Genomic DNA, 25,443 nt, shown 5'->3' with positions numbered 1-25,443 from the left:
AAAGCCAGCTATTCTATATCTGGTCCATCATTATCATCATCATTTTAGCCTTCGGTCGCCCACTGCTGAGCATAGGCCTCTCTTCTTGCACGCCACTTGTCCCGGTCCTGGGCTAGTCTCATCCAAAAGTGCCCCGCGATACTTCGAACGTCATCCACCCAACAAGCCAACGGACGCCAGGCGCTTCTTTCATCCGTAAGCGGCCACCAATCCGTCAACATTTTAGTCATTTTGGTCTGGTCCACAGTACACTAATGTTTTATTTATTTATTTGGAGCTTCGTCAAATATTTCGCTTTCGAAAAGGGTTCCGTCAACAAAAAAGTTTGAAAACCGCTGGTATAATAACAACTTTAAGTGACATTTGAATGATTTCCAACCTCTCTTACTGTTGTTATGAGTACTTGAGTATAGTGAGGAACAGGAAGGAACTGCAATCGTCTAAAGCGTTCATAAGAGACCACGACGTCACCACATATATATATAAGCGTTCTTTTACTTATAAAATACTACTTACACCGCAAGTCGTAATATTAAATACTAGCGACCCGCCCCGGCTTCGCACGAGTAAACAAATTATACATAAACCTTTATCTTGAATCACTCTATCTATTAAAAAAAACCGCATCAAAATCCGTTGCGTAGTTTTAAAGATCTAAGCAGAACAGACAGCGGGAAGCGACTTTGTTTTATATATGTATACCATGTAGTGATGAACGCAACTGAAATAAATAGTCGCAGAATGGGTAGTGATCGCGACTCATCTTGTATGGTCTAGGGTAGAGGGGTAGATAAAATATCAGTGTATGGCTTGAGTCGTCACACATGCTAGGCAAGCATTTGGAATGTCATGTGAACGCATTAGATGCTCGGACACGGATGTGTATTTGATAAGTGTCGGTTTCGCGGCGACGTATCGTTATATGAGTTATATCGACGTTTGATCCTATGTGTGTGGGGCCACGAAGGCAGCGGGGCCTATCTATGGATTAGTCTAGAATATTTGAATTTGCTCGTGAGAGGCAGTTGGGAATTGTCTCAAAAATCAATAGGCACAAAGACAGGATTTTTTTTAAACAATTGCTGACATACCCACTTATTAATAGCCGTTTTAAGAAAACAATTTTTAATAATAACACAATAAAAAGCAAGGGGTTTTGTAAACATCGAACAAAATGGAACATTTACATGGAATTACACTCACAAGTAATTTTTAAGGACATAAAGGAGTTCTAAATGTTATAATAATGCTGACAGCTTCTTTGCTCCAGCAGATGCAGCTATTGCAGCTGTTTTATGTGAGGCGTCACCTTACGGCGCGTTACTAAAGCTCAATGAGCACATATATATACCCTCTCAGTCCTCTCACACTGAAATGTGCTCGACAAGTTTTATATTAGTGTGTCTATTAGGAAGAATCTGTATCCTCGCGTAGCTCAACTTTACCAAATTAGACCCTAAACTAAAATCAATGGCTCAATTAGGTATTTATACTCACATTAATTCTACTCGATCATTCATCTCTTCACAAGTCGACAACAAAAGCAAACACAAAAGTAAACTGTCAAACAACAAAACACCTTTTATTTTGACATGCACATCTTCAATCAAAGTTGACATTTGACCCGCCGCCGGGCCGGGCCGGGCCGGGATGAGCGCACGTTATGGCCCCTCAGGAGTTGCGCAGCGGTGAAAGTGGCCGAGCGGGGCGTCACTATATCAGGCGTGCAGAGCCGCGCGCGCCACACTCCTGCGCACAAGGCAGGTGAGACCTTTAGACCTTAATAATGTGACGAGCAATAGGTAGCCCATTTTTATGTAATTTGCATATATTGTCCATTTTTATTGCTTTGTGAATGTGAAGTGCTGTGTTATGTGTGTGTTAATTGCGGAACATGAGCATCACGTTTTTTGTATTTTGTTTCCTCTTGAGAAATATTCTTGAGATGTTTATCGGAGTGTCGTAAGATGAAGTCACGAATTTCTGTAACTTCTTTAATGTGGAGAATGTGCATAATCAAACGTAAAATTAATCTTGAAAACGTTTAAATGTTATTTATAAGAATACAGTGATCATTCCAAGTTTGAGCTGTGATTTTCTATGTTCTAAGGACAGAGGTTCAAGTTTCAAAAAAGTCGGAAAGGTTTTTGGAGATTGCAGGAAAATTTCATACGGAATTGAGGAAACTTTGATTTTGAAAACAGAAAATTATGATCCCGAAGTTTCCTATATTTTTTCGTGTGGTTGCTTTCCTAATTTTGCAAAGTTTCCCACCAGACTTCGGGAGTTCGAAGTGTTAATCACCATTTGAAACAATACATGCCTTTTCACATTATTAACATCTACTCATTGTAATTGTAACGCATTTTGACATGACATAACTTTAACGTCTCATACTTAAATAGATCATCATCAGGGGTCGGACAAAAAGTGCGAATGACGTCAAACCACTTATAGGATGATTTCAAATAGTATTTTTGATTTTCATAAACAATTATCACTTATCATTTATCAACCTCTTTATTAAACGATATCGCCACTTGAAATGAGTAAGTACGTTTTTGAATGACACATTGTCAATCAGATGAACAATAAATTGACTTCGTTATTGTTTAGCTATTGTATCTTCACGATTATATTTAGCTAAAATTTAGCTATAAAAGTATAATAACATCAAATTATCTTTTTTTATTTTTACTAATCTTACCTACTGTTCCCACTTTTGACTATTAAACCTATTTATCTGAGGATCCCACAGACTTGTTCTAAGTGTTCTAACTAATTTCAAATAATTATACCTTATGATAACAAGTTTCGTGAAATTTATTTTATTCACTACATCACCCACCATCACCACCTGTATTATTAATTCCATGGATTTATTTACGATTATTTTGTTACTTCATTAATACTACTTTGTTACTACATGTCACACGGAAGTTTAAATACAAACTCAAACATCATCCTGTGTGCAAGATTACGTCATTTTTACGTCATCCGCACTTTTTGTCCGACCCCTGATCATCATTAACTGCTTCTAATCAAATTCAGTACTGACCCATGATTATTCCAGTTTAAGTATCAAACATCTATCAGTTGGAGTAAAGATCATCTTTCCCAATTCGCAGACGTACCATATCCCAACCAACATGCAGTCCTTCGTAGTGTGCCTGCTGGTGCTAGTGGCCTGCGCTGCGGCTGCACCCCAGAGGGAAGGAGCGGCCTTCTCCAATGAGGCCATCAAGCAGGCACAAAATACATTCCTCATCCCCAAAGATGCTGAGATCCAAAAGGTAATTGTACCCTTCCAACATGTAGGTTGCTTTTAACGAAGCCATCAAGCAGGCACAGACATTTCTCATCCCTACGGATGCTGATATACAGAAGGTAATAGTACCCTGCCAACATGTAGTCTGTAGCCTCCGCGACCACACCACAGAGGGAATAGTTAGTTACCTTTAACGAAGCCATCAAGCAGGCACAGAACTCATTTCTCATCCCTACGGATGCTGATATACAGAAGGTAATAGAACCCTGCCAACATGTAATCTGTAGCCTGCGCGACCACACCACAGAGGGAAGTAGTTGCCTTTAATGAGGACATCAAGCATAATAATGATGAGGCCCAGAAGGTAACCTAACAGAAACTTACCAACATGTAGTCTGTAGTGTGCCTAAGTAATGCTAGTTACAGTAGTAACCCAAGGAGAGGAGGTGCCTTCTTCAACACCAGGGATGCTGATATCTAGAAGGTAATTTGTCAGTAACCTTCCAACATAATTGTCTTCTGTTCCATATCCAGAACCTATCGCTGATACATAAATAAGGTTGCTGAGATCCAGAATGTTGATTCGTAAAACACGATATTTTATTTTATTCTTTTATTGAATCAAAATAACAATCCATTTCAAGAAATCGGAATGAATGATAGATGAACCTCTTGAATGGAAGAAATAAGAAAGAGAAATGAAGATTAGATTTGTCAAATAGTTAAACTGATAAGTTTCACGTAAATTTCAAAGTCCATACAAATAGGTACCTACATATTATTTTTTCAATCTTGCTATTTTCATAATCTTATTTATTTTACTCGGATTAATTGTAATGACTTATTTATGAAATACAAATTGTTACCTATAAACATGTCTGAGTTGTAATGCTTAATCAATATTTATAGCATTTAAAGGCCACTGCGTCTTTTAAAACACCGCCTGCAGATTGAGATTTGCGAAACACTGACCCTGGGCCAATGCTATAAGCTAGCATCATTCATTAGTTACCACACAACACTATTAATTTGATAGCTCATCCTATTAAATACCTACAGACATATTTCGAAAGGTTTACTGTAAGTTTTTATTCAATAAGCAATGAATAAAATATAAAATGAGTGGATAAAAAAAATCTCTAAAGCTATTTTAAAGCTTTTCTCGCCAACTAAAGTTGATTAACTAAGGCTGATGAATGCTAAACTACTCGTATTTAAAGTACTTAAGTACCTACTTTACCGATTCACTAAACAAAACGAGAACAGGCATTTAAGATAAGAGTGAAACTTGCGATATATATTTCATTAATCCGGCAAAATTTGCCCAGTTTAATAAAATGATTTATCCTTTAGGTCCAAGAAGGCATCGAGCTAGCAGCGTACGAGTCGATCCCCGGCAACCAGAGGATCAACCTGTTCGAGATCCTCGGCGACCAGGTCCCCTCTGAGGTCATCAACAACCTCCAGGGCCAAATCGACCAGGTCGGACGCAACTAAGTCCAAACCACCACCAGTACGGCTTATGGTCGCCACTTTATCGTCTGTTACCATGCCTGACACGTTCTAACAACTATGTAAGTGCGAAAGTGACGCATGATCCGACAGGCGAAAAAGACGCGATCATTGCGATCGCCCCAGTAACGGAAAACATACCTAAAGAAGATTCAACCGTGCTGGTTTCAACACGAAGACGTTATTTATTGGTGACGCAAGTACAATACAGTGAATGTGATATTGTGCAACATCTTTTATACATTTGTACATAAATTATATTTAAATAAAGTGGTCGTGCGACGTCCAACCTGCTTGTTTTGCTTACATAACGGCATAGGAGTATCATCGAGCGTCCAGTATAAGTGTCGTCTCCGTTTACATATTATCGTTAGGGACCTCGAGTTCAGGGTAAAATGGTGTTCGAAAACTGTTTCCATGCGCTCGCGCAAATTGTGTAGCCAATAGTAATAAGCGATCATTTACTCTACACCCTATAATCAATTAGTGGTGAGAAGACAACTTACGTTTAATTGGGATCAGGTTTCCGATTCTGTAGATTTTTATCTGGTTTTTGATCCGGCTTTAAATTAATGGTTATTAAAACAGGGTTAACTGGATCTTGTTTTTGGTCAGTTTAAAAGAAAAAAAAATGAGGACAACCTTATACAGTTCGATTATATTAAATACTCAACTAAACAATACTTTACTACTACTTGTATGTAATGCCAGTACTAGTACATACGCAGTGCAATCGCGCCATAACTGAGAATAGTCATGATTCGCCTTCGTACTGCCTATCCTGTGCCATATTTGTGTTTTGTAGAATAAAGAGTTTATACATACAAAAACGCATATATAAAACCCTCACCCGGATTGAAAGCCAGGGCCTCCAGCTTTGAAAGCATCAGGCATCAGGGTCACCACTCACCACCGATATAGGCTAGGAAGCCGTCACAACGAACCTAGCCACCGCTATAGGTACAATCTAAGTTAACGCTCTCGTTTATAAACAAATTTTTGACATACTTACTGAAATAATTAAACATGGGCATGAACATTCAAGTAGTCTAGGACTAGTTTTCGTTGTACAAAGATATTACACCTACCTACAAAGGCCCTATCTAAATTTCTAATGTAGCAAAGTGGAACAAACCACGAAGTGAATCGCTACGTGTTTTGATCGAGCCATCGATGACATAACAGCTGTAACCCGCCTAATATGCATGCGCAAGAGTTCTCATCTTACATATTAAACATTTAGCAGCGCCTGACGAATAAACAAAAGAAGTAGAATTCTTTGATGTGAAGCCCGCGGCTGCTGTCTAACTCTACACGGCTCGCCGTCGACAGGATTTTGATACCGTGAAAACCGAAATTCGCAAATTGGGAAGATCTTTCTCTTTTACTCCAATGAAAGCGTAATTTTTAGAGTAACAGAGACAAATGCCTGCAATTTGCGCAACTGCTAGAATGCGCCCTTCATATAGTGCATATTTCATATTTAATAAAAAAATTGGTTAGCGTTGTTCATGACATCATGACTATTCCATATTTGGCGATTTGACACACGGACGGATGGACAGAGTTAATACAACATAAGGGTTCCTTTTGTACCTTTTTGGTACGGAACCCTAAAAAGGTAGGTAAATAAAAAAAACAACGTAATACTTAACACAAAGCATTCATTTAAAAAGACCTAAGAAATAATCACATACACTGGGAAGAGAAAATACTCGTCAGTTTACAAATCAAACCTTCGCAACACTCTCCTGTATTACATGTTTGTCCCCAAGTCTTGCATCCTCCAACGATCACCAACGAGACGGTCATCAGGAGACACCACAGGAGGAAATGTGAAGGGCCCATCATTGTTTCTAGTCGCAGCGGCACCGCTAGTGACAGTTAGCTCGTCTGGGACCTGTTTTTTAATAAAATACTACGAGTATATTAGACATTTATAACGGTACCTATTTGTAACAGATTCTTTAGGTACTTATAGACAGGCATGGAGCAGCCCTAAGCTTTGTTGCATGTCTCTAGAATTACTTTTTCACCTCAGCAGCTCGAACAAGGGTACTTTGCTACTTCAAAATCACATTTTACTCACTGAGTGAGACAAAATGAGCAAAATGCGATTTTGCTCACGCAGTGAGCAAAATACAATTTTGCTCACTGTTTTTAAGTAGCAAAGTACCCTTGTTCGAGCTGCTGAGGTGAAAACTTAATTGTTGGTATATCTTAAGAAAACATGAGTGAATAGAGGTAAGTGATTTTTCAAAAAAAAAAAAAAAATTTATTATCACTTACCAACACACAATGAACACAAGTGAAACAAAGAATACTCTCACTATCTTTTCAGTTCAAGAACTGCATGATGATTATACGTAGTTGAAGCAGATGTTTACGCCGGGGATGTCATGTAGTTAATGCTAGATATAACAACAATATGCCTGTTTATTTTTGCATGTGACATGCACGATAACTCCATGACCCGAGATAATAGTTACTTGTTTTACAAAGGGCAAAGTTATTTTTTAACTCCTCTTTCTAATATTGGTACCCAAGCTAGCGAAAGATACCAATATAACCACGAGCGTAGCAAGTGGCTTGAAAATTGGAAACTTGAGCGTTGCGAGGGTTCTAAGCAAGGCATGAGGCTTAAACAAACTAACTATACTACCGAGTGAAACACAACATTTTTCACCACACCAATGCGAGGAACGTATTAACTGTAGAACATTAAAAATCTAATCCAAATGAACGCTACCTATTCAATATTTATCATTCAAAGTCATTACTCAAAAGTCGAAAATGTATAAACAACTTAAAAATTGCATTAAATTAGTTTGCCACTTCTGCGGATAAAATGTAACTTTGGCATGATTTTTTGAAGAATAAAGAGATATACTTAAAGAGAGTTTTCAAGAGCTGGTGTGGTGGTGAATAAAAACAAAACTTATGAATCGTCATTTAGGTAGAAGTAAAATGTAAGAAAAGTGGTTATTAAAGGATGACTCACGTTAGACCGGGCCGTGTCCGGGCTGACGACACGTTGGAATTGTCCTCTTCCTGCAGCGTTATATTGTTTGAAAGTAGGTACATATCTCAATCTTATATTGTATAGAGTTTAAAGTTCCTGCTATTTTATACACCGCAATTTGTTGCTACTTTGTAGGTTTTATACCTACTAGTTCGGCTTCTCGGCAAACGAAAGTTGCCCAATGAAACGGTACTTTGGTAAATGTTTGCCTGGGGTTGAGTAGCTGAGCAGACCTCATGGAAATTAGATTTTCAGCCAGGGGCGATTTTATTATGGAGCTGTACGGATATGATGGTCGTTCTTGTCTACGTGACAGCGTGATAAAACGGTGTCCGTCACTTTCTTTCCCACGGTGTTAAACAGTGACAGTTATTTTATCACGTGGATAAAGATGGATAAAGCTATCCATAATAGGCTGGCTGGATAGAGCCGGGCCGCATTACTTGAAACTTATCAGACAGAACCAATAATAATTAGTCCATGAACCACTTTTTAGGGTTCCGTACACAGAACATATTAACATATTAATATATTAATATGTTCTGTGGTTCCGTACCCAAAGGGTAAAAACGGAACCCTAATATTACTAAGACTCCGCTGTCCGTCTGTCTGTCTGTCCGTCTGGTATGTCACCAGGCTGTATCTCATGAACCGTGATAGCTAGGAAGTTGAAATTTTCACAGATGATGTATTTATGTTGCCGCTATAACAACAAATACTAAAAACAGAATACAACAAACGTGGTTTTTTGCCGTTTTTTGTGTAGAAGGTAATGTTACAGAACCCTACTTGCGAGCCACAGTAAATTTACTGCCATGTTTCGACAAATGATTAAAACTTTTAGAACGCCATTTGACTTTGATCCTTATTATTTCACTGGAACTTGTTGTGTAAATTTGTTAAATAGGTATCCAAAAGTGGTGCCATCTACACGAGTATAGGCCAAATGTAAGGCGCCATCTTTTCGAGAGGCAGCCAATGAAAATTACGAAAAACTTATTTAATAATAATGTTTCCATATGAGGATATGATGAGGATGCTCAACTAAATTCAAACTGGTTTTCCAACGGCTGTTTTACTTGTATAAAGGTAAGTTGAAGATGCTAAAAAAACAAAGGATTCAGTCTGGTTCTTTTATTTGTAAAAAAAAACAATAATTATAAATAATACAGTCGGCACATGCTTATTGCTCGGGAAAAGGCGACGTCTTCCGGAGCAAGAAGCAACGCCCGCGCACGCCGACGCTCATAAACATGTACACATTGCTGCACCTTAGTCCGTTGACATAAGGATCAATATTGTGTACATTATTATGGTCTGCCCCGCGCCTGCGCGGACAGAACATGATCGGTCTCCCGCTCGCCGAAACATCGTGAAAGATCGAATCTAGAGAGTTTTTGTTAAAGAAAACGTTTTATCTTTCTTGAAGTGGATAAGATAATAGATTTCAAATTGATGAGTAGGTAAGTAAAGGTTTTTCGAATCGCCTAGTTATTGAAATACGTCCTTTGACAAAAAAGCACTGGATTCGTGTTAGAGCAAAGTCTTCAAAAGTTAAGCGAAACTTTTTCACCAGTACGTTAACCGAATTTGAGGCAACATGTTGTTGATGTTTCATTACGTTATGCACTCGAATCCCATAGATCCAGTCTGACACGATGAAGCTACATCTTACACTAGCATTGAGCCATCCTTCCAGCAATCCCACTTCGATACCGACACAAAGTGCATTAAATAAAAACTATGTGCAATCACATTCATTCTAAACCATCTAGGTTTTACAGTATTTCATAAGGTTGATTATATAATATCAAATTCGATTTGTACCAAATATAGTCCCGTGTCGCCTCGCGCTACTGGCTTTCCACCGAGGGAACTAAAACTAAGCCCGGAATGTCCATTCGAGGTTTGTCATGTTCTTTAATGCTAGCAGTAATGGCAACGTGGCGCGACGCCGCGCAGTCACAGGTTGACTAGCTTGGTTGCTTACCTATCATCACTTACTAATTCGCTCTCACTAACAAATAAATAACTTACGCTAACGAAGAGCTAGACTACAGCCCTCACGTTTGACACATCGCCGCGCCCTCGCGCCCTAACTCTACGTTATAAATAATTTGTCCAGCTAATACACATAACACAAAATTCGGCCGGATACCCCGGCCGTCTACTTACATACGACTCGGCGGAAATTATTCCCGCCCGAGAGAATTGACAAAGAATAATGAATCCTTCTGACAAGGTTTTCGTATATAGTCCTATTAACCTAGTAGTCTCTACGTTAACTTAGAGTTTCAAGAACGAAACTTACTCTAGAAATGCTGATAAGCTGAGGTTCCATCGATCGACGTGCGCGCAGCTCACTGCGCCGCGGTAGTTGACGCGTCTGCCCCCAAAGTCACATCGGCTGTTGTAGCCGATTCTTCAGAGGACAAAGCACTCTCTGTAATCGCAACTGCAGAAGACGTCGTCTCGCCAGAAGATGTCACTACATCTGAAGAAGCAGTCGCAAGAGTTTGTTCGGTTGAAGCTTCAGAAAGGGGCTTGTCGTTATTCTTCTTCATCACAACTTTCGTCGGTCGCCTGTTGATCGTTGGGACGTAGGACTGAGAGATAATTTCAATGTCTGTCTTGTCAGTTTCGTTCTTATTAGGCATGGAGTCAGACACATTGTCGATGATGGGCCTGCGCGTGGTCGGCTCTACCTTGTCATGCGGTGGCGGCGCGTCAGCAATACTGTCTGTATCTTCACCTTCTATTTCTACCATCTTCTGCTTATTAACTGGAAGCTGACTCTTAGTTTTCAAGGGGATCTCCGTGATGGAGTTAAGGTTGAAGTTACTATTTTTGCTCTTGTATCCAGCGTTGACTGGCATCAGTTCCTCTGAGTCGGAGAAGCTGTTGGATGTAGTGGTTCGGAGCAATGTGCTCGGCTCATCAGTGTGGCCGCTGATGGAAGCCACATCCCCCACCAAGTCTCGCAGATCAGTCAGTACGTTGCCCTGTTTTCTATGCGATGAGTCAATAATAGCTGCGTTATTTACTTTTCGCGTTGGAGAAATTTTAATAAGTTCTACAGAATCAGTACTAGTTTCTGAAGATCCGAATGAAGTAAGAACAAATTCCGTAGTTTCTATATTCTCAAACGAGTTACTTCCTGGGGTAGAGGGAGTGGTTGGAGTCGTCTTAGCGACGATAACCTTCTCGGTCTCCGTTGTTGCCTTGGCTGTTGTTATTTCAATTATAAATGGAGTCTCAGTTGAAGGGCTTTTGTCTTTTAAGGCGCTTTCCGAGGAGTCATGGGGGTTTTGGTCACTAGTCTCGATCGGCAATGAGCTGAACTCAGTTTGAGCAGTGATCTCAGTCGGAATGTTGGATTTAGTAACAGTACCCGTAGTTAATTCTTCTGGAGCTCTTGGTGTGCTGGTGATTATTTCTGAAGCATCTGTTATTCTCTGAGTAGTTTGAGTGGTTGTATCGAAGGGAGTGTTCGTTACCTCACTAGACCTAGGTACAACTTTATTCTTTAATGTGGAAAGTGGTGAAACGGTAGTCTCATCTACTATTTTAAATGCTGATTCAGTTGCAGTGGAGGTTTGAGTAGATTGAGTAATGGCTGGTTGAGTTGTAGTCGATGTCACAGTCTGAGTAGATTGAGTAATATCAAAAGGAGTATTTGTTACTGCGCCAGACCTAGGTAAAATTATCTCCTTTGAAACAGTAGCGGCAGCAGTTTCGTCTACTAATTTACTAAGTGGTCCATTGGTAGTGGAGGTAACCATTTGAGTATTTTTAGTGGTATCGATCGAAGTGGTCGTTACCTCACTAGATCTAAGTAGATATTTATTATTTAATAGTTTTTGAGAAGTAGCAGTAGTCTCATCTAGTTGTATTGGTGGACCAGTGGTAGTTGACGTGACTCTTTGAGTAGTATCGAAGGGTGCACTCGTTTCTTCATTAGACTTTGGTACCATTGTCTCCTTGCCTCCGATTTGTGAACCAGTAGTAGTATCATCTACTAACTTAGCTCCAGTAGTAGTTGAAGTAGCAATATAAAGAGGTTCTTCGAAAGCTGTCACTGGCTCTTCAGGGTCGTCTAATTCACCGCTTATATCTTCTGGTACTGAGGATGGCCTATCCAATATTTCAGGCGGAATTTCTGACCAAGGGTTAAGCATCGGGCTACCTTTTATTAAGGATTCACTTTGCGGTGTAGTTGATGTTAATACATATGCTGTTGTTTCAATTTCTGGAGTCTTAGTAGTGCTTGTTTCAGTCGCTGTTTTTTTTGTGGTTGTAGTAGTGGTAGAAGTGTCTAGTATATACCTAACTGTAGTCGTGGGAGTGTCTTTCGGTACAAACGTCGTGGATGTAGGTGGTAGTGTACTGGCTACATGTTGTTCTCCGTGCACGTTTGTGTGATCACCATCCGCATTCTGTTCAGATATTTCGTCTTCATGGGTTCCTACTGGGGATAAGTCATCAGGAATCGGAGGGAAAGCGGGGTTGTGATCGAAAAGAGACGTGTCTTCTTCTTCAATGATAGCAACTCTGGTTGTGCTGGCTGCTGGAATAGTATTAGGTGCAATCGGAGGAACTCCCATAGTAGCAATGATCGTGGGGATATGCGATGGATAGATTTCGCTGTTGATAGAATCCTGCGTCGACAGGCTAATTTTTGATGGAAGTAAATCCTCTGTACTCTTAGTCTCAATGATCTTTTCCACTGGTTTTGAAGGCTGTTCTGTAGGCAGTGGTGAAATTAATTCGATCGCAGCAGATTCCTTCGGCTTTGGTGATAGTTCAGCGCTGCTAGTCACGGTTTTGTCCGGAATAGCTTCCCGTGGAATGAGTGGTGACTTGGATGAGGGGTACTCTGGCACCTCAATGCTTGTCGAGGGCAGGATCTCCTTGATCTTTACGTCGGTGAGGACAGGGATCTCTGACACTGGCGTGATTTCTTTAATGGTGATTTCCTGCTTGATGTTTTGCTTCGGAGGAGTCGGGGCGGCGTTAGAGGTGTCACTCGTAGCTATGCTTGAAACTGGTGGTAGTAGCCCCGGAATAGCAGTGACTCCTGAAAATAAAGAAAAATAAATTATATTTCACCTTCCAATGTTCGTCCCAATGCGCGATCCTACTCTAACAAGTAAGATTGGAAACTTCTTGAATGAATCAGTCAATTTTATCTAGGTGTATGGAAGACAATTAAACTAGCTCTATCTACATTATTTTATGAACCATAACAACTAAAGGCTTATATTTCTACTCATTGACGACTACTAACTGTAAAGGATAAAAGCAGAAAATGCCGGTATCAATTACTATTTACGTAATGTTTTAATGTCTATTTGGGAACAAACAGTACATATGTTTCTTATAGGTAGGTAGGTGTACTGTCTATACAAAATTCATAAACAAATACAGTTGCCACTACTTAATGGCTCGCTAAAGAAAAACAAAAATAATACATATACATAGACATAGAGTACTGTATTGGTACAACGTTGTTTACCTCTGAGCGGACAGTTGTCGTACTCCGGACAGCACCGGCCTGGGACGAGCCTCGGCTGGCAGTCATCTCGGAGGAAGCAGGCGATGCGGCGGCACACCACCTCCCCACCCTGGCAATAGCACACGCGGCACGGGTCCTCAGGGTCCACCAGCTTCTCGCCGTTGCCGTACACGCGGCCCTCTAGCTCGCATTCTGAAAAACGATGGAGATATCGTTGAAGATTATTGAGCATCTGCGTTTTGTATTTTCTCGTACCGGGAACTAGATTTCTGTGAGGAGTTGCGTTTGATATTCCATTTTTATCTAGATTATTAAGGAAATGTTTTTGTACCTACTGTACCTACTATGGTAATGCTTTCTCTCTCTTAACAAGTTATAGAGGGGTTGTAACTACATTGCCAGCATTTATGGCTCATAAACTACTCATAATCCAAATCGAACGGTCTTACGGTCGTCGCTGAGCGAGCGGCGATCGGCGGCGGGGCGTGCAGCGTGCAGTCATTAGTACATTATTGCAGAGGCCGGGAAAGGGCAATTCGTGGATGAGTTTCGATTTTGTCGGACGACGCGAAGCGGAGTCCGACAAAGAAGACGAATCCACGAATTGCTATTGCCGAGGCATATATAGTGCTTTTCTCCAAACATGCGAGGAAATAAGGTAAAATAATAATAATTTAAGCATCAAGCATCACTCAAATCGAACCTTCACATCAAAAATGTCAAAAACAATTTCCCTCTAAATTTTTTTTTTTTTAAGTTAAGGGCACAAACTTATTCTGCCATTCAGTACCATTCAATATAATTGTGCAATATAGTTAGTCAAACCAATTTGTCAGTCAGTAAGAACCAGGAAAACTATACCCATCCTTTTCTTTTGGGTGCTAGTACTAGTGTAAGACAAAGATAGTATGATTCTCTCTGTCTATGTTTGAAATGAGAAAGTCCTTTGACAAAGTATATCAACTTTATGTACACGGATGAGATCCTTAAATAAAATATAAAAATATTCTTTTATTTTATTAAGCAGTATTTGCACGATCATACACGAGCACAACGGTCTTGTAAGAACGAGACAAGTAAGGTCGTTTATCTTACTATCTCACTCTATCCTATAGTTTGAAATGATAGCTGATCGGGTCGTGTAGACGCGGCTCGCGGCTATAATAATTGGCTGTTTGCGTTTTTTATTTTCAAAAAATAAAAAACACTACAGTAATAAGTTATTACTGTAGTGTTTTTTTCATTCCCGTCCGCTAGAACAGGACAGCGATAGTTTGATTTTTTTAAATTAGAGTTTGACAATAACGTAGAACTTCCCGTACTATTTTTGCTACAATAAGGTGAACATTTCCGAGCATATTGGAGAAAAAGTATTTTTATATGATATAGGAGGCAAACGAACACTCTAAAAAATGAAGACCAACTAAGAGCAGTTTTCTCTTAGTTGACGTTAAGTTAATTATAACAATAACGATCTTATATAAATCAAAGAAAGCTGATTACTTAAAACAATAAGTGTATCTGTGATTGAACTAATAAAGTAGGTATGTTATTAATCCTAACAATTGTATACTTTGCATCTATTATTAACGTGTTGGCATAATTATGTAACGTAGGTTAATTCAATCCTTAACAAATTAATTAAAACAGATAAATATGTTGATAGTTATGAACATTTTAATAGTTTATGTGATTATTTTGTCTTTGTTGATTTACATAAGACTTGGTATTTTAATCAACTAAACATATAATATTTAGAACAACGAAGATAAAACATTCAATCCCATTATGATCAAGTTATTGTATTAATTACGAAACTAATATTCTATTCTATTAAGAATTATTTGTTAAATCGATTTTCTTCATAATTAAATTAAATAATCAGTTAATCCGTTCAATCAAGAGATAAGTAGGGGGGCGCCGGTGCACCCGCGTTCCTCCCCGCCCGCGCCCCTGCGGCGTCTGAGATCGTGCGAGCAGGACTAGTCTCAACCTCAACATTCAACTACTTAGTCATTCAAGTACGCGTCAACGAAATAAACTTTACTTTTGCCTTTATTTCACGGCAAGCCTGGAACAGTGAAGGTGTTACCTTTGCTTTGTGTACCTAATGTATAATAGTGTATGTGCAAATGGAGGAAGTGCTAATCTAACCTAACCCCTTAACTGATAGCAGTTCAAAAGTTCAAATGCGTTACGCATACCACCCGGCGCGGGGACGGGCCGGGATGGCTATGTGGGAATCCCTGTTGTGGACTAATGAGACCCCAGGTCTACCCAGTAAAACCCCTGTTGGCCGCCTCAAGGCTTTAAGGCGAGGCACGGGAAACGATCGGGACCATGCTTCCGAAACCCCGCCAGCGGCTGTCCGAACTGCGGACTCGACTTCGGAGGAACTGTTTCCCTTTACTTCTCTAAGAGTGCGCCATTTTTTGCGCATTGGCCATCCCAGGGACCCTCGTGTAGGCGACAGACGTCCCCGAGCCTGCCGCCAACGCGTACCCATAAGGGGGAAATCGACGGTTGTACGCCAAACGGTCATTATATTTGTAGCCCGTTTTAAATGTTAATTATAATATAGGTATATGTAAGGTATGTAAAAGAAAGTTCGATTTTTAAATGTAAAACGTTTAGTTTTCTAAATGTTTAGATGAATAAATAACATCTTATTATATATATTTTTTGTTTTATTAATTTACCCCCTTTTCATAAAACTTTACTTTGTTAAATTTGAATCTCAATTGTTTAATCAGTTCAACTATGAAGCTTGTCTAGTACAATATACCATTCTTCTTCAATTGTACTATGTCACTTTTTTTCTCATTTACTAAGACATTTCTTTCAGATCTCTACTTTTTATGCGCACCGTGCTGAATAATGCTGGTCCTCGTACTCATATTATACTCAAGGTCTTAAATACTAAGATATACATTTATTTCAGATCTTTTTGAAGATCGGCCTAGACCGGTTTCACGAGCACGCCTCTCCCGTGTTTGTAAAGCTAAACCGGTCTAGGTCGATCGCCAAAAAGATCTGAAATAAATGTACATCTTAGCATTTAAGACCTTGAGTATAATATGAGTACGAGGATCAGCATTATTCAGCACGGTGCGCATAAAAAGTAGAGATCTGAAAGAAATGTCTTAGTAAATGAGACAAAGAGTCATAGTAGAATTGAAGAAGAATGGTATATTGTACTAGACAAGTTTCATAGTTGAACTGATTAAACAATTGAGATTCAAATTTATTAATTTCTTAGTTCAGGCTAATAAGATGCATAAGTCGATGCAATCATGTTCTTAGTTGAACGTATTAGGGTCAAATAGTTGATACAGTAATTCTTCATGTTAACATTGATTTACATCTTAGTTGAAATGATTAAACAATTGAGATTCAAATTTAACAATATCTTAGTTCAGGCTAATAAGGTGCATTAGTCGATGTAATCATGTTCTTAGTTGAACTTATTTGGGTCAAATAGTTAATACAGTAATTCTTCATGTTAATATTGACCTACATCTTAGTTAAACTGACTCGTTTGCATTAGTTGGTACAGTAACTTATCATGATAATAATTATCAAGCCCTTAGTTGATCTTACTAGGATCAATTAGTTAGCATAATTGATTTTCGTGTAAATATTGAACAAGATCTTCATTGGTTCAGTTACATAGATATAGTAATAGCAATCAGAATTACCTTATTTGATGTGTCTAAGTTCTTGTTAGGCTCGTATGGAATCAAGATGTTTGATTACGACTATCAAGATATTGATAGGGCCAACCAAATTTTTTTTAGAGTGAAGTAGGCAAATCGCTCGATGAAAAGGAATTACCGTCGCCCATGGACACCTTCAACACTAGAGGGGTTGCAGGTGCGTTACCGGCATTTAATATTGGACTAAATATACGCTAGAGCGTATAGAAAGAGTAACAATAGATTCTTGAAGCACGCTTTTTTCTTTGCTTCAAAAGGATTTGAGCTGCGAGCTCTAGACCGCTTGCGTACTTTTGAGCTTGTTAAACATGGGCCTGGCACGGCATGCTCCGCTCAGACGTACACTCAGTTTGCACAATACTAACCGCACTGATACGTAGGACAGCAGTGATCCGGCCGGTGCAGTGCCTTGCAGCCCGGACGTGGCTCGCAGCGCTCCTGCGCGCACTGAACGCTGCCCGCGGCGCACGCGCAGCGCTCGCAGGGCGTCGCGCCCGTGAACGTGTCGCCCGGCATGTACACTACGTCACCGAGGACGCAGCTGCCTGAAACACCGAGAATGCACGATTAGAGTTAAAGAAAGAGCAAATCAAGGATGCATTGATCAAGTAAAGAAAAAGCCAACGTCGTATCTATCAGGTTGTGAAGGAAAAGGCAGAGTAGATAGAGAAAATGGCCCGATGGTTGACTGGTAGAGAATGCCATTAGGCATTAAGTCCGCCATTTGTACATTATTTTTGTGTATTGTGCAATAAAGTTTAAATAAATAAATAAAATGCAAGTAACTCTTTTAACTCTCCGGGACTTAGAACGCCGCTAACCGCGACGATATTTCAGCTATACTTACACATTTGTACTTATTGATTCGGTAGGTACCTACTCATATCATAAATTGCTTACCTACACGTAAAAAACTCGTAATATTGTTTCCCGCCTCTTTATAATAATTTTTGAGATCTGTTGTATTTTGTGTTAAAAACGTATTTTCTAACCCAAAAAAGTATTGTAATGAATGGCAGCTGCCACAACTGAGTTTTTATGTACTTTTACTACCTATAACTATTATTATATAAGTTCAAACGGAATCCCCACTCACCTTCCTTCAATCCGACGTCCTCGCTGGTCACATTCGGAAGCGGCCCCAGCGGACCTGCAACAATAACGCATTCGTCAGCTATTGCCCATAAATATCTCCGGGATTACCCCAACCCCCCACCCGGCCAATTGGGCTGATGGAGGGCTTATCCGTTGTCATACATTGTACAACGCGAGCGGGGGCGGGGACCAGAATAACATGATCTCCATATTCATAAGAGTCATTATACGTTGTTATAGACGTCGCAATCGTCAATGTTGATGTACGTTCAAGGTCCCTTGATTGATCGACGTGTCCAAGATTTTAACCGGCTTCAAAACAATGAGGAAATTTTCAATTTGACCGGATTTTTGTTTGTTTGTTACCTCAGAACGTTATTTCTGAACCGATACCATAATACCTAATTCCATGTTTTCGCTTTTATAAACTTCATCGGAATATAATAACTATAAAGTTTTTTTTTTGTTTTTTAGGGTTCCGTACCCAAAGGGTAAAAACGGGACCCTATTACTAAGACTCCGTCCGTCCGTCCGTCCGTCCGTCTGTCACCAGGCTGTATCTCACGAACCGTGATAGCTAGACAGTTGAAATTTTCACAGATGATGTATTTCTGTTGCCGCTATAACAACAAATACTAAAAACAGAATAAAATAAAGATTTAAGTGGGGCTCCCATACAACAAGCGTGATTTTTGACCGAAGTTAAGCAACGTCGGGCGGGGTCAGTACTTGGATGGGTGACCGTTTTTTTGCTTGTTTTGCTCTATTTTTTGTTGATGGTGCGGAACCCTCCGTGCGCGAGTCCGACTCGCACTTGGCCGGTTTTTTTTGCTGACAAATTAGTATGTAAACAAAGTAAAACATAAATAGATAGAGAGGTACTTATAATAAGACAATACAATAGGTACAATTAACAAGATAGCGAACCGATAAAAAAGTTGATTCAATCATCAATCAAATTATGTCAATCGTCTAAAATCGATCGGGGTTGTATACGATTACTCATAGTTATCAATCTCAAGAAATGGTCACCGCAAATGATCGTCTTACACCCGCCTTGCTGGTTCATGTAAAACTTCGACTCGCCCATAAGCGATTAGAAGAATATCTCTGGGCCTCCAATTTGCATTGTATTTAATTAAATGCCTAAACGATTGGCGTTGATTGAACACATTAGCGTCATTAGACCTTTTTGCGAGTTTTCGACGCTTTAGAAAATGGGCCTCAAGCGTCTAAAATGCGAAAAGTTTTAGCAATTTAAAACTGCCCTAAAAGCACGAAGCAAAAATAAAAATGTACTTGGTAGTATAGATACATTTTATCTTTTCAATCTGGCAATAATATTTATATTTTCAGTACTTAAGTAAACCTAGATATAACTGGTATTAAGCACTTCATACTTAATGAGCATTTATTGACTCTTTTAATCCTTTGTTCATTTGTTCAGTACAGAAAAAAATACAATTCCATACTCGTTTTTCTTTCAATAACATGCTTTCTACTCTGCTTAGTAAACATTAACATATTATTCCATAGACGTAAAATGATAAATTACACTCCCAACAGTCTACAGCACGTCTGTTTCAACTTTCAAAACCGCGCAATAAAATTTCTAAAGATGTCTATGACCTTACGATTACTATAATAATAGCAGAAACAGCTGCGAATACTTAATACGCGTTTCGCAAATAATATTACAACAACACAAAGACCTTCAGCCTAGTTTCGATGTTTTGTTTTATTGATTAAATCAACAATTAACAGTAAATATTATAAAATGATCCAGTTTTTACATTGGAGCCTTTTATGTCATAAACTAGTAAGTAGGAGCATGTTCTAATATTTGACTTTTTCTTAGTGAGTGCCACTGTCTCCACGTCATATTTTCATCAATGCGACACTATGTACGTCACTGCAAGTGCCATACAGAGTTCTATTCGTTCGTTTTTTTTTTTTAATAGTTTTTGGTTATGAAGAACCAAACGGCTACGAAATTTAGGATTCAATGTGCCAACGGTATTGAGCAAATTATTAAGACATTAACATAGTCCTTAGAACGACAAGCTATAGTAATTCATAGAGACGCAAACGCAAAGCATTTATCATACTGGGTACTCGTGACTTTGGATTTGGGCAGTGAATATCGTCACCTCCAGCAGTTCATACTCGTACTCTAGCACTTGAATCAGACACTATGAATTCAAATGTATACCTTTTGATTCAATAACTGTACCGGCTTTATGAATACGTCATGGTAACGATCACAGTACCTGCGACAACAAATGCCATCAAAAATTGATCTCGATCCTCGCAAATTAACCACCTTGCCGGTGCAATAAATTGAATTAATGTAAATTAAGTAAATCAACTATCACTAGTTATTAAACCCCGAACACGTCCAGAATGATTGAACGGTTTACCGTAATTCTAACCTCAGTCGCGTTTATCGGCAATTTGTCAAATCGCTTGAAAGTGTCGGTTCAAACCACACTAAGCATAAACGTACAAGTAATTTATTTATAACACCATTCCATTATCTACCTTATGTGATTGGAAGAAGATATAATTCTGAATGCGTGTATGCACGTGGTTAGTGGAGATTATGCATAGTGGAGGAGTCGCTCGCGCAATGCGAATGCGCGTTATGTCATCGGCGCACGCGCCGGCGCCGCCGCGCGCCCCGAATTTCAGTCGACCATGTTGTACTACATGCTAATGCAGTACGGGAGCGTTCCAAAAGCTTGTCGCTTACGGACGCAATTTTTATAGACTTCTTGAAAAGTTAGGAAAGTGATTCTTAGTCTTAGGCTTGGCTTAAAAATTTTACAACGTCAAGGAATTACTGTTGGTGAAATTAACATATTCTAAAAAAATACCGAATGTAGAGTCTCTTTACAACATTTCTAGACTGGTAATAAAATCACCGAATAGAGGACATTATTAAAATCAAAACACGTTAATAAAATGTTATTGGTTAACAGAGGTTACTATAGAGTAGTAATTAACTAACAAGACAAAAGGGACTAGCCGTAACCGCTTCCAGTGTGCTACTAGCCGTTTTACATGCACTTGGTATGCCAACGATAAACCGCCTACTTTATTTGCAAATTACACGCCGTACAAAGTAAAAGTAAAGTATATATGTACCGCCGAAACTCGAGCCTTGGATCCTCGCGCTTGGCATTGTTGATGAATAATAAGTAACTTTACATAAATTAACGTTACATTTCATAACTTCACTAAGTTTATCAAATAATGCCTTTGGTCAAACATACTTGTAATACTATGTAAATAAAATGCTAATGAATTGTACAGTATTAATCGGTTATTAAATTAAAAACTAGAACTGAAACTACGAATGTATATGATAAAGTGAAGCTAGCGATAATATTAGAATATAGACATAAACTGGGAAGTTTGAATAGGTATGATAGGCCAAATAACCTTAGAGTACTGATAATAACAAACATTTCAATATACCAAGTAGTAACAATTATTATGGGCAAAGAGTCTGGTCGAGTTATTTGCCACACATCCTAAATAGTATTCCTAGACATATAATAGATAAATTAGAAGATAAGCCTCATAAGCTGAAACTAATGTTAAAAAAGTACTGCTTGAACTGACAAAGTAGTAAGTCAAAATAGAATTATATAAATATAAATTTGATTAAAAATAGTAACAATAACGTCATTGATGTAATTAAGGGAAAACCTCTCACTTAGCTAATAATCTATTATAGTGTAGATTAGGTTAAGTTTCCGAAAATATTGTACATTCTTATTTATAATAAACAGTTTAATTTTTTTTTTTACTGATTGTTTCCAATCCAGACTCTGGTAACTTCATGTGGTTTAATTCGGACCGCATTACCCATAAATCGACAGAAAACATGAAAGGTTGTGAGTTTAAACCTCCTCGGCGTTCAATAGCAGCAATGATTCTGGTTAAGAAAAAATACAAAAAGTGGGTCAAATATTAAGTCCAGTATTTTGGACGTTGCCGACTTAAGGGAGCTACTACTTTAATAGATACTATATTGATGAAGGATTAAATAATATTGACAAAGCGCCGTTCAATATAAAATTGGCTTAAATCTAAGTATAGACTAAAGTTCACAGGTCTCACGTCCGCAAATTATGACATGAGGGAAGTAAAGTTATAAATTTAATGGTCATGGACGTTGAAAGTAGCCATCACGCACTTTTACTGAATTTATATTACTCGTAGTATCACTTCGTAAGTTATCTGTGTCTATGTATAGACAGAGATAGTATAGACAGAGATATAGCGCGTATTTCATTCCCCATTTTAATGCACCATACTAATTGCCGTCTCCCTAAGTAAGCGTTTGAAAGCGAAACGGTATTCATTCATCAAAAATCACGGAGGAGAAAAAACAGGGAATCTGCGAGCAACATCAATCAGGGAGGAACAATGAAAGCTCCCTGGGGAACCCCGATACGCGTGTCATCATGATAAGTGTTTATTGCGTTGTTTAAACCAAAACACTTAGGTTAGAAAACCATCATAAATAGGTAATAAATAAATATTATTAGATTATTTTTCACAAATTGTCCTAAGACTCCCACAGTAAGTAAAGTAATGCTCAATAAGGCTTGTGTTATAAGTACAGCGAAAATGGATGCAAAATTTGAACCCATTTACTTGAATGTAGGGATATTTAAGATCCGGGCCATCTTAGGCGCAAGTAATACCTTAAGCGATGGTAATCAACTTTTTACTCAACAAGTGCGCAAAATCCCGGCATTTCATTGTTTTATCGGAAAATATGACTCCACAAAAGCGCACACGCAACGAGCGAACAAAAATACTTGAGTATTTATCAAAAGACTTGAATTAGCAGTTGTCCCGAAGCCGAGCGAGAAAGGAAAAATATTCTTCTGAGATTGTTAAAAATGTTACATTTTATAACAACTTACACAAAGTCACAAACTGTAAAAACGGTTGGGTTCTTTCATGCTATTACTTTTCCAAACTGGCACATAATTGGCACATTGTTGGCTTGTAGGAAAAAGTTAAGATCTATTTTTTTCTCTGGCTATAGTAAATTTTTGAGCCTACCTAAGAAGTATTGACAACATTGTCAGAAAGTATGTACCAAAGTAAGATATATTAAAAACAAATGAATCCCGAAGTTAGTGCCCTGCCTTCTTCAAGAGAAACAATTTAAGGAGCCACATTTCAGCAAAAGCGGCCCAAATATTGAAAACGCAATATAACAATATTCCTTTATTGCAAGTTATCCCAAAGGACTAAAGCGAGCACTTTGCCTCGATGCTCAACAACGATGAATATTTACGAGGCTCTTGGGTGCAAAGTTGAATTTTACATGTAAACACGGTTGAGTCTGTTTTTAAAATTGATAGTATGTAGGCACATAGCACATATAAATCGCAGAGATAAATATAATATAAAAGTGCCGACGGATTTGAGGCTAAAGGTGATGTTTGGATGTCAACTGCAGCTGTATAACTGTTGCGGCGTCATTGTTACCACCTCTGTATGTGTCAAATTCCTTGATAAAATGAGTGTCGGAGTGAACGTTGTAATCACAGCAGTAATGCGGCGGCGACTGTCACTCATTTTAACAAGGAATTGATAGAAACAGCGACGGCAATAACGATGTCTTATATCTATTTATACAGGGTGGCGCATTCAGATCGGTCAGTATGGGAAAATCTGAAACTATAAGACATACGACGATCTCTTCTTAGGAACCATGTCATCGATTTTAGTAACAAGAAAAACTGCATTCATACATTTAAAAAAAAATGTGTACTCAGCTCGGGAATCGAACCCGGACGTTTTGAAAAAAAAAATCTAAAATTATTTCTATTTAGATATCGATTGTGTAGGTCTTAAGCAGTAAATGTTACTATGAAACATGATGTCTGAAATGAATAAAATGCATTGTTTTCATATCCTTTAATTTATTTTAGTATGTTTTCGAAATGGCCACCATTTTTTTCAATACATTTTACATAAAAAAAAATTAAATGTATGAATGCAGTTTTTCTTGTTACTAAAATCGATGACATGGTTCCTAAGAAGAGATCGTCGTATGTCTTATAGTTTCAGATTTTCCCATACTGACCGATCTAAATGCGCCACCCTGTATAGCGTCCCGCATTGTATCTCGTTGCCGGTAGTTAAATCACTAATCCCAAAAACATACTTTGAGCACTTTGAGTAGCTTTTAGTAGCCAATCTATTAGATTAAGGTCTATAAAAAGCCACTTAATAGTGCCTTCGTTACATACATCTAACTTAATTAAGATAGATCGAGCTTCTCTAGATAAAACATGGCTTACCGGACGGCTATCTATTTACTAAACATTTTGTATAGACCACCTTGTCACTACTATAGTTTGATCCCTGGATCTATACAAAATATAAGTACATAGCTAAAGGCCAGACCTGTATTGCTTAAATCTACATCTTTAAAGATAGCACATCGCTAAGTAATTACTTACTAAGTTACATAAAATAGACTTACGATAAGATTAGGTTAAGTAATCCTGAAAAGATTATATTTGGCCCAGAGATAGTGTCGCTACAAACAGCTTACATATGGCAGTACCTACTCGTAATGTTTGAAAATCTTTCTTCACTTTCTTCAGTATTATACTTTTACGGTATTGAAAATCTTCAACATGGCGAAGGCCAAGTAGAATCTTGTCAAGCTTTAGTTACGTAGGTTCCTTTTATAGGAAACGATTTTGTGCTTCAATATATTAGAAAGTTGAATCGTAAAGGTTTTACGAGTATTATTTAGCTTAATAGGCGTTAATCGTTTTCATTTACATTTATACTCCTGACGTTTAGAACGGGATGCTATTTTCTTAGGCGCAGGAAGACCGACGGGTTTTTACGAGTATATTTTAAGTACGTAGCGAACACTAAGTTTTGAACGTAATAAGAGCGGTTTCGCACTAGATCCGTCTGATTTCTTTCCGAAATCGGACGACGGAGTGCGTAAATTACCTTAGAAATAGTTCTACGGCTACTTCGGACCATATTTTCACGGATTCGGATCGGATTCGGATCGGACGTAGTGCGAAACCGCTCTGATTGTGATGAAAAAGAGGAAATTTAAATAATAACAAGTTAAGGGATGACTCACGCTAGACCGGGCCGGGGCCGGGCCGGAGCTTCCGGGGTTCGTTTTCTATGGAAAGCACCACGTGATCACCGATCAGCCGTGATAGAAACACTTACCTATGAGAAAGAGATATACCCCAATTCATGAAACTGATTGGACCATTAACTAATGTACCTACAAGGTACCTAT

General features: G+C 38.6%; 2 protein-coding genes across 2 annotated transcripts in view; one reads left to right on the top strand and one right to left on the bottom strand.

Moving 5' to 3' along the window:
* Window positions 1-3,149: 3,149 nt before the first annotated feature.
* On the top strand, window positions 3,150-5,069 carry LOC134649296 (uncharacterized). The gene is made up of 2 exons (XM_063504023.1): window positions 3,150-3,293; window positions 4,622-5,069. Exons 1-2 carry the CDS (start codon window positions 3,150-3,152, stop codon window positions 4,763-4,765), a joined length of 288 nt encoding a protein of 95 aa, XP_063360093.1. The 3' UTR covers window positions 4,766-5,069.
* A 4,328-nt stretch (window positions 5,070-9,397) lies between these two features.
* LOC134649063 (mucin-2) overlaps window positions 9,398-25,443 on the bottom strand; it is a 96,357-nt gene continuing 80,311 nt past the window's right edge. Inside the window, exons 3-6 of the mRNA XM_063503777.1 lie at window positions 18,130-18,183; window positions 17,399-17,578; window positions 13,318-13,509; window positions 9,398-12,879 (exon numbers count right to left, since the gene is read on the bottom strand). Coding sequence (XP_063359847.1) covers window positions 10,163-12,879; window positions 13,318-13,509; window positions 17,399-17,578; window positions 18,130-18,183 — 3,143 coding nt within the window. The 3' untranslated portion in view covers window positions 9,398-10,162. The remainder of the gene's footprint in view (window positions 12,880-13,317; window positions 13,510-17,398; window positions 17,579-18,129; window positions 18,184-25,443) is intronic.

Source organism: Cydia amplana, chromosome 6, assembly GCF_948474715.1.
Source record: "Cydia amplana chromosome 6, ilCydAmpl1.1, whole genome shotgun sequence".
Taxonomy (NCBI): Eukaryota; Metazoa; Arthropoda; class Insecta; order Lepidoptera; family Tortricidae; genus Cydia; species Cydia amplana.
Note: the sequence above shows the minus strand (reverse complement) of the source record. Positions and strands in the feature narration are given on the sequence as shown.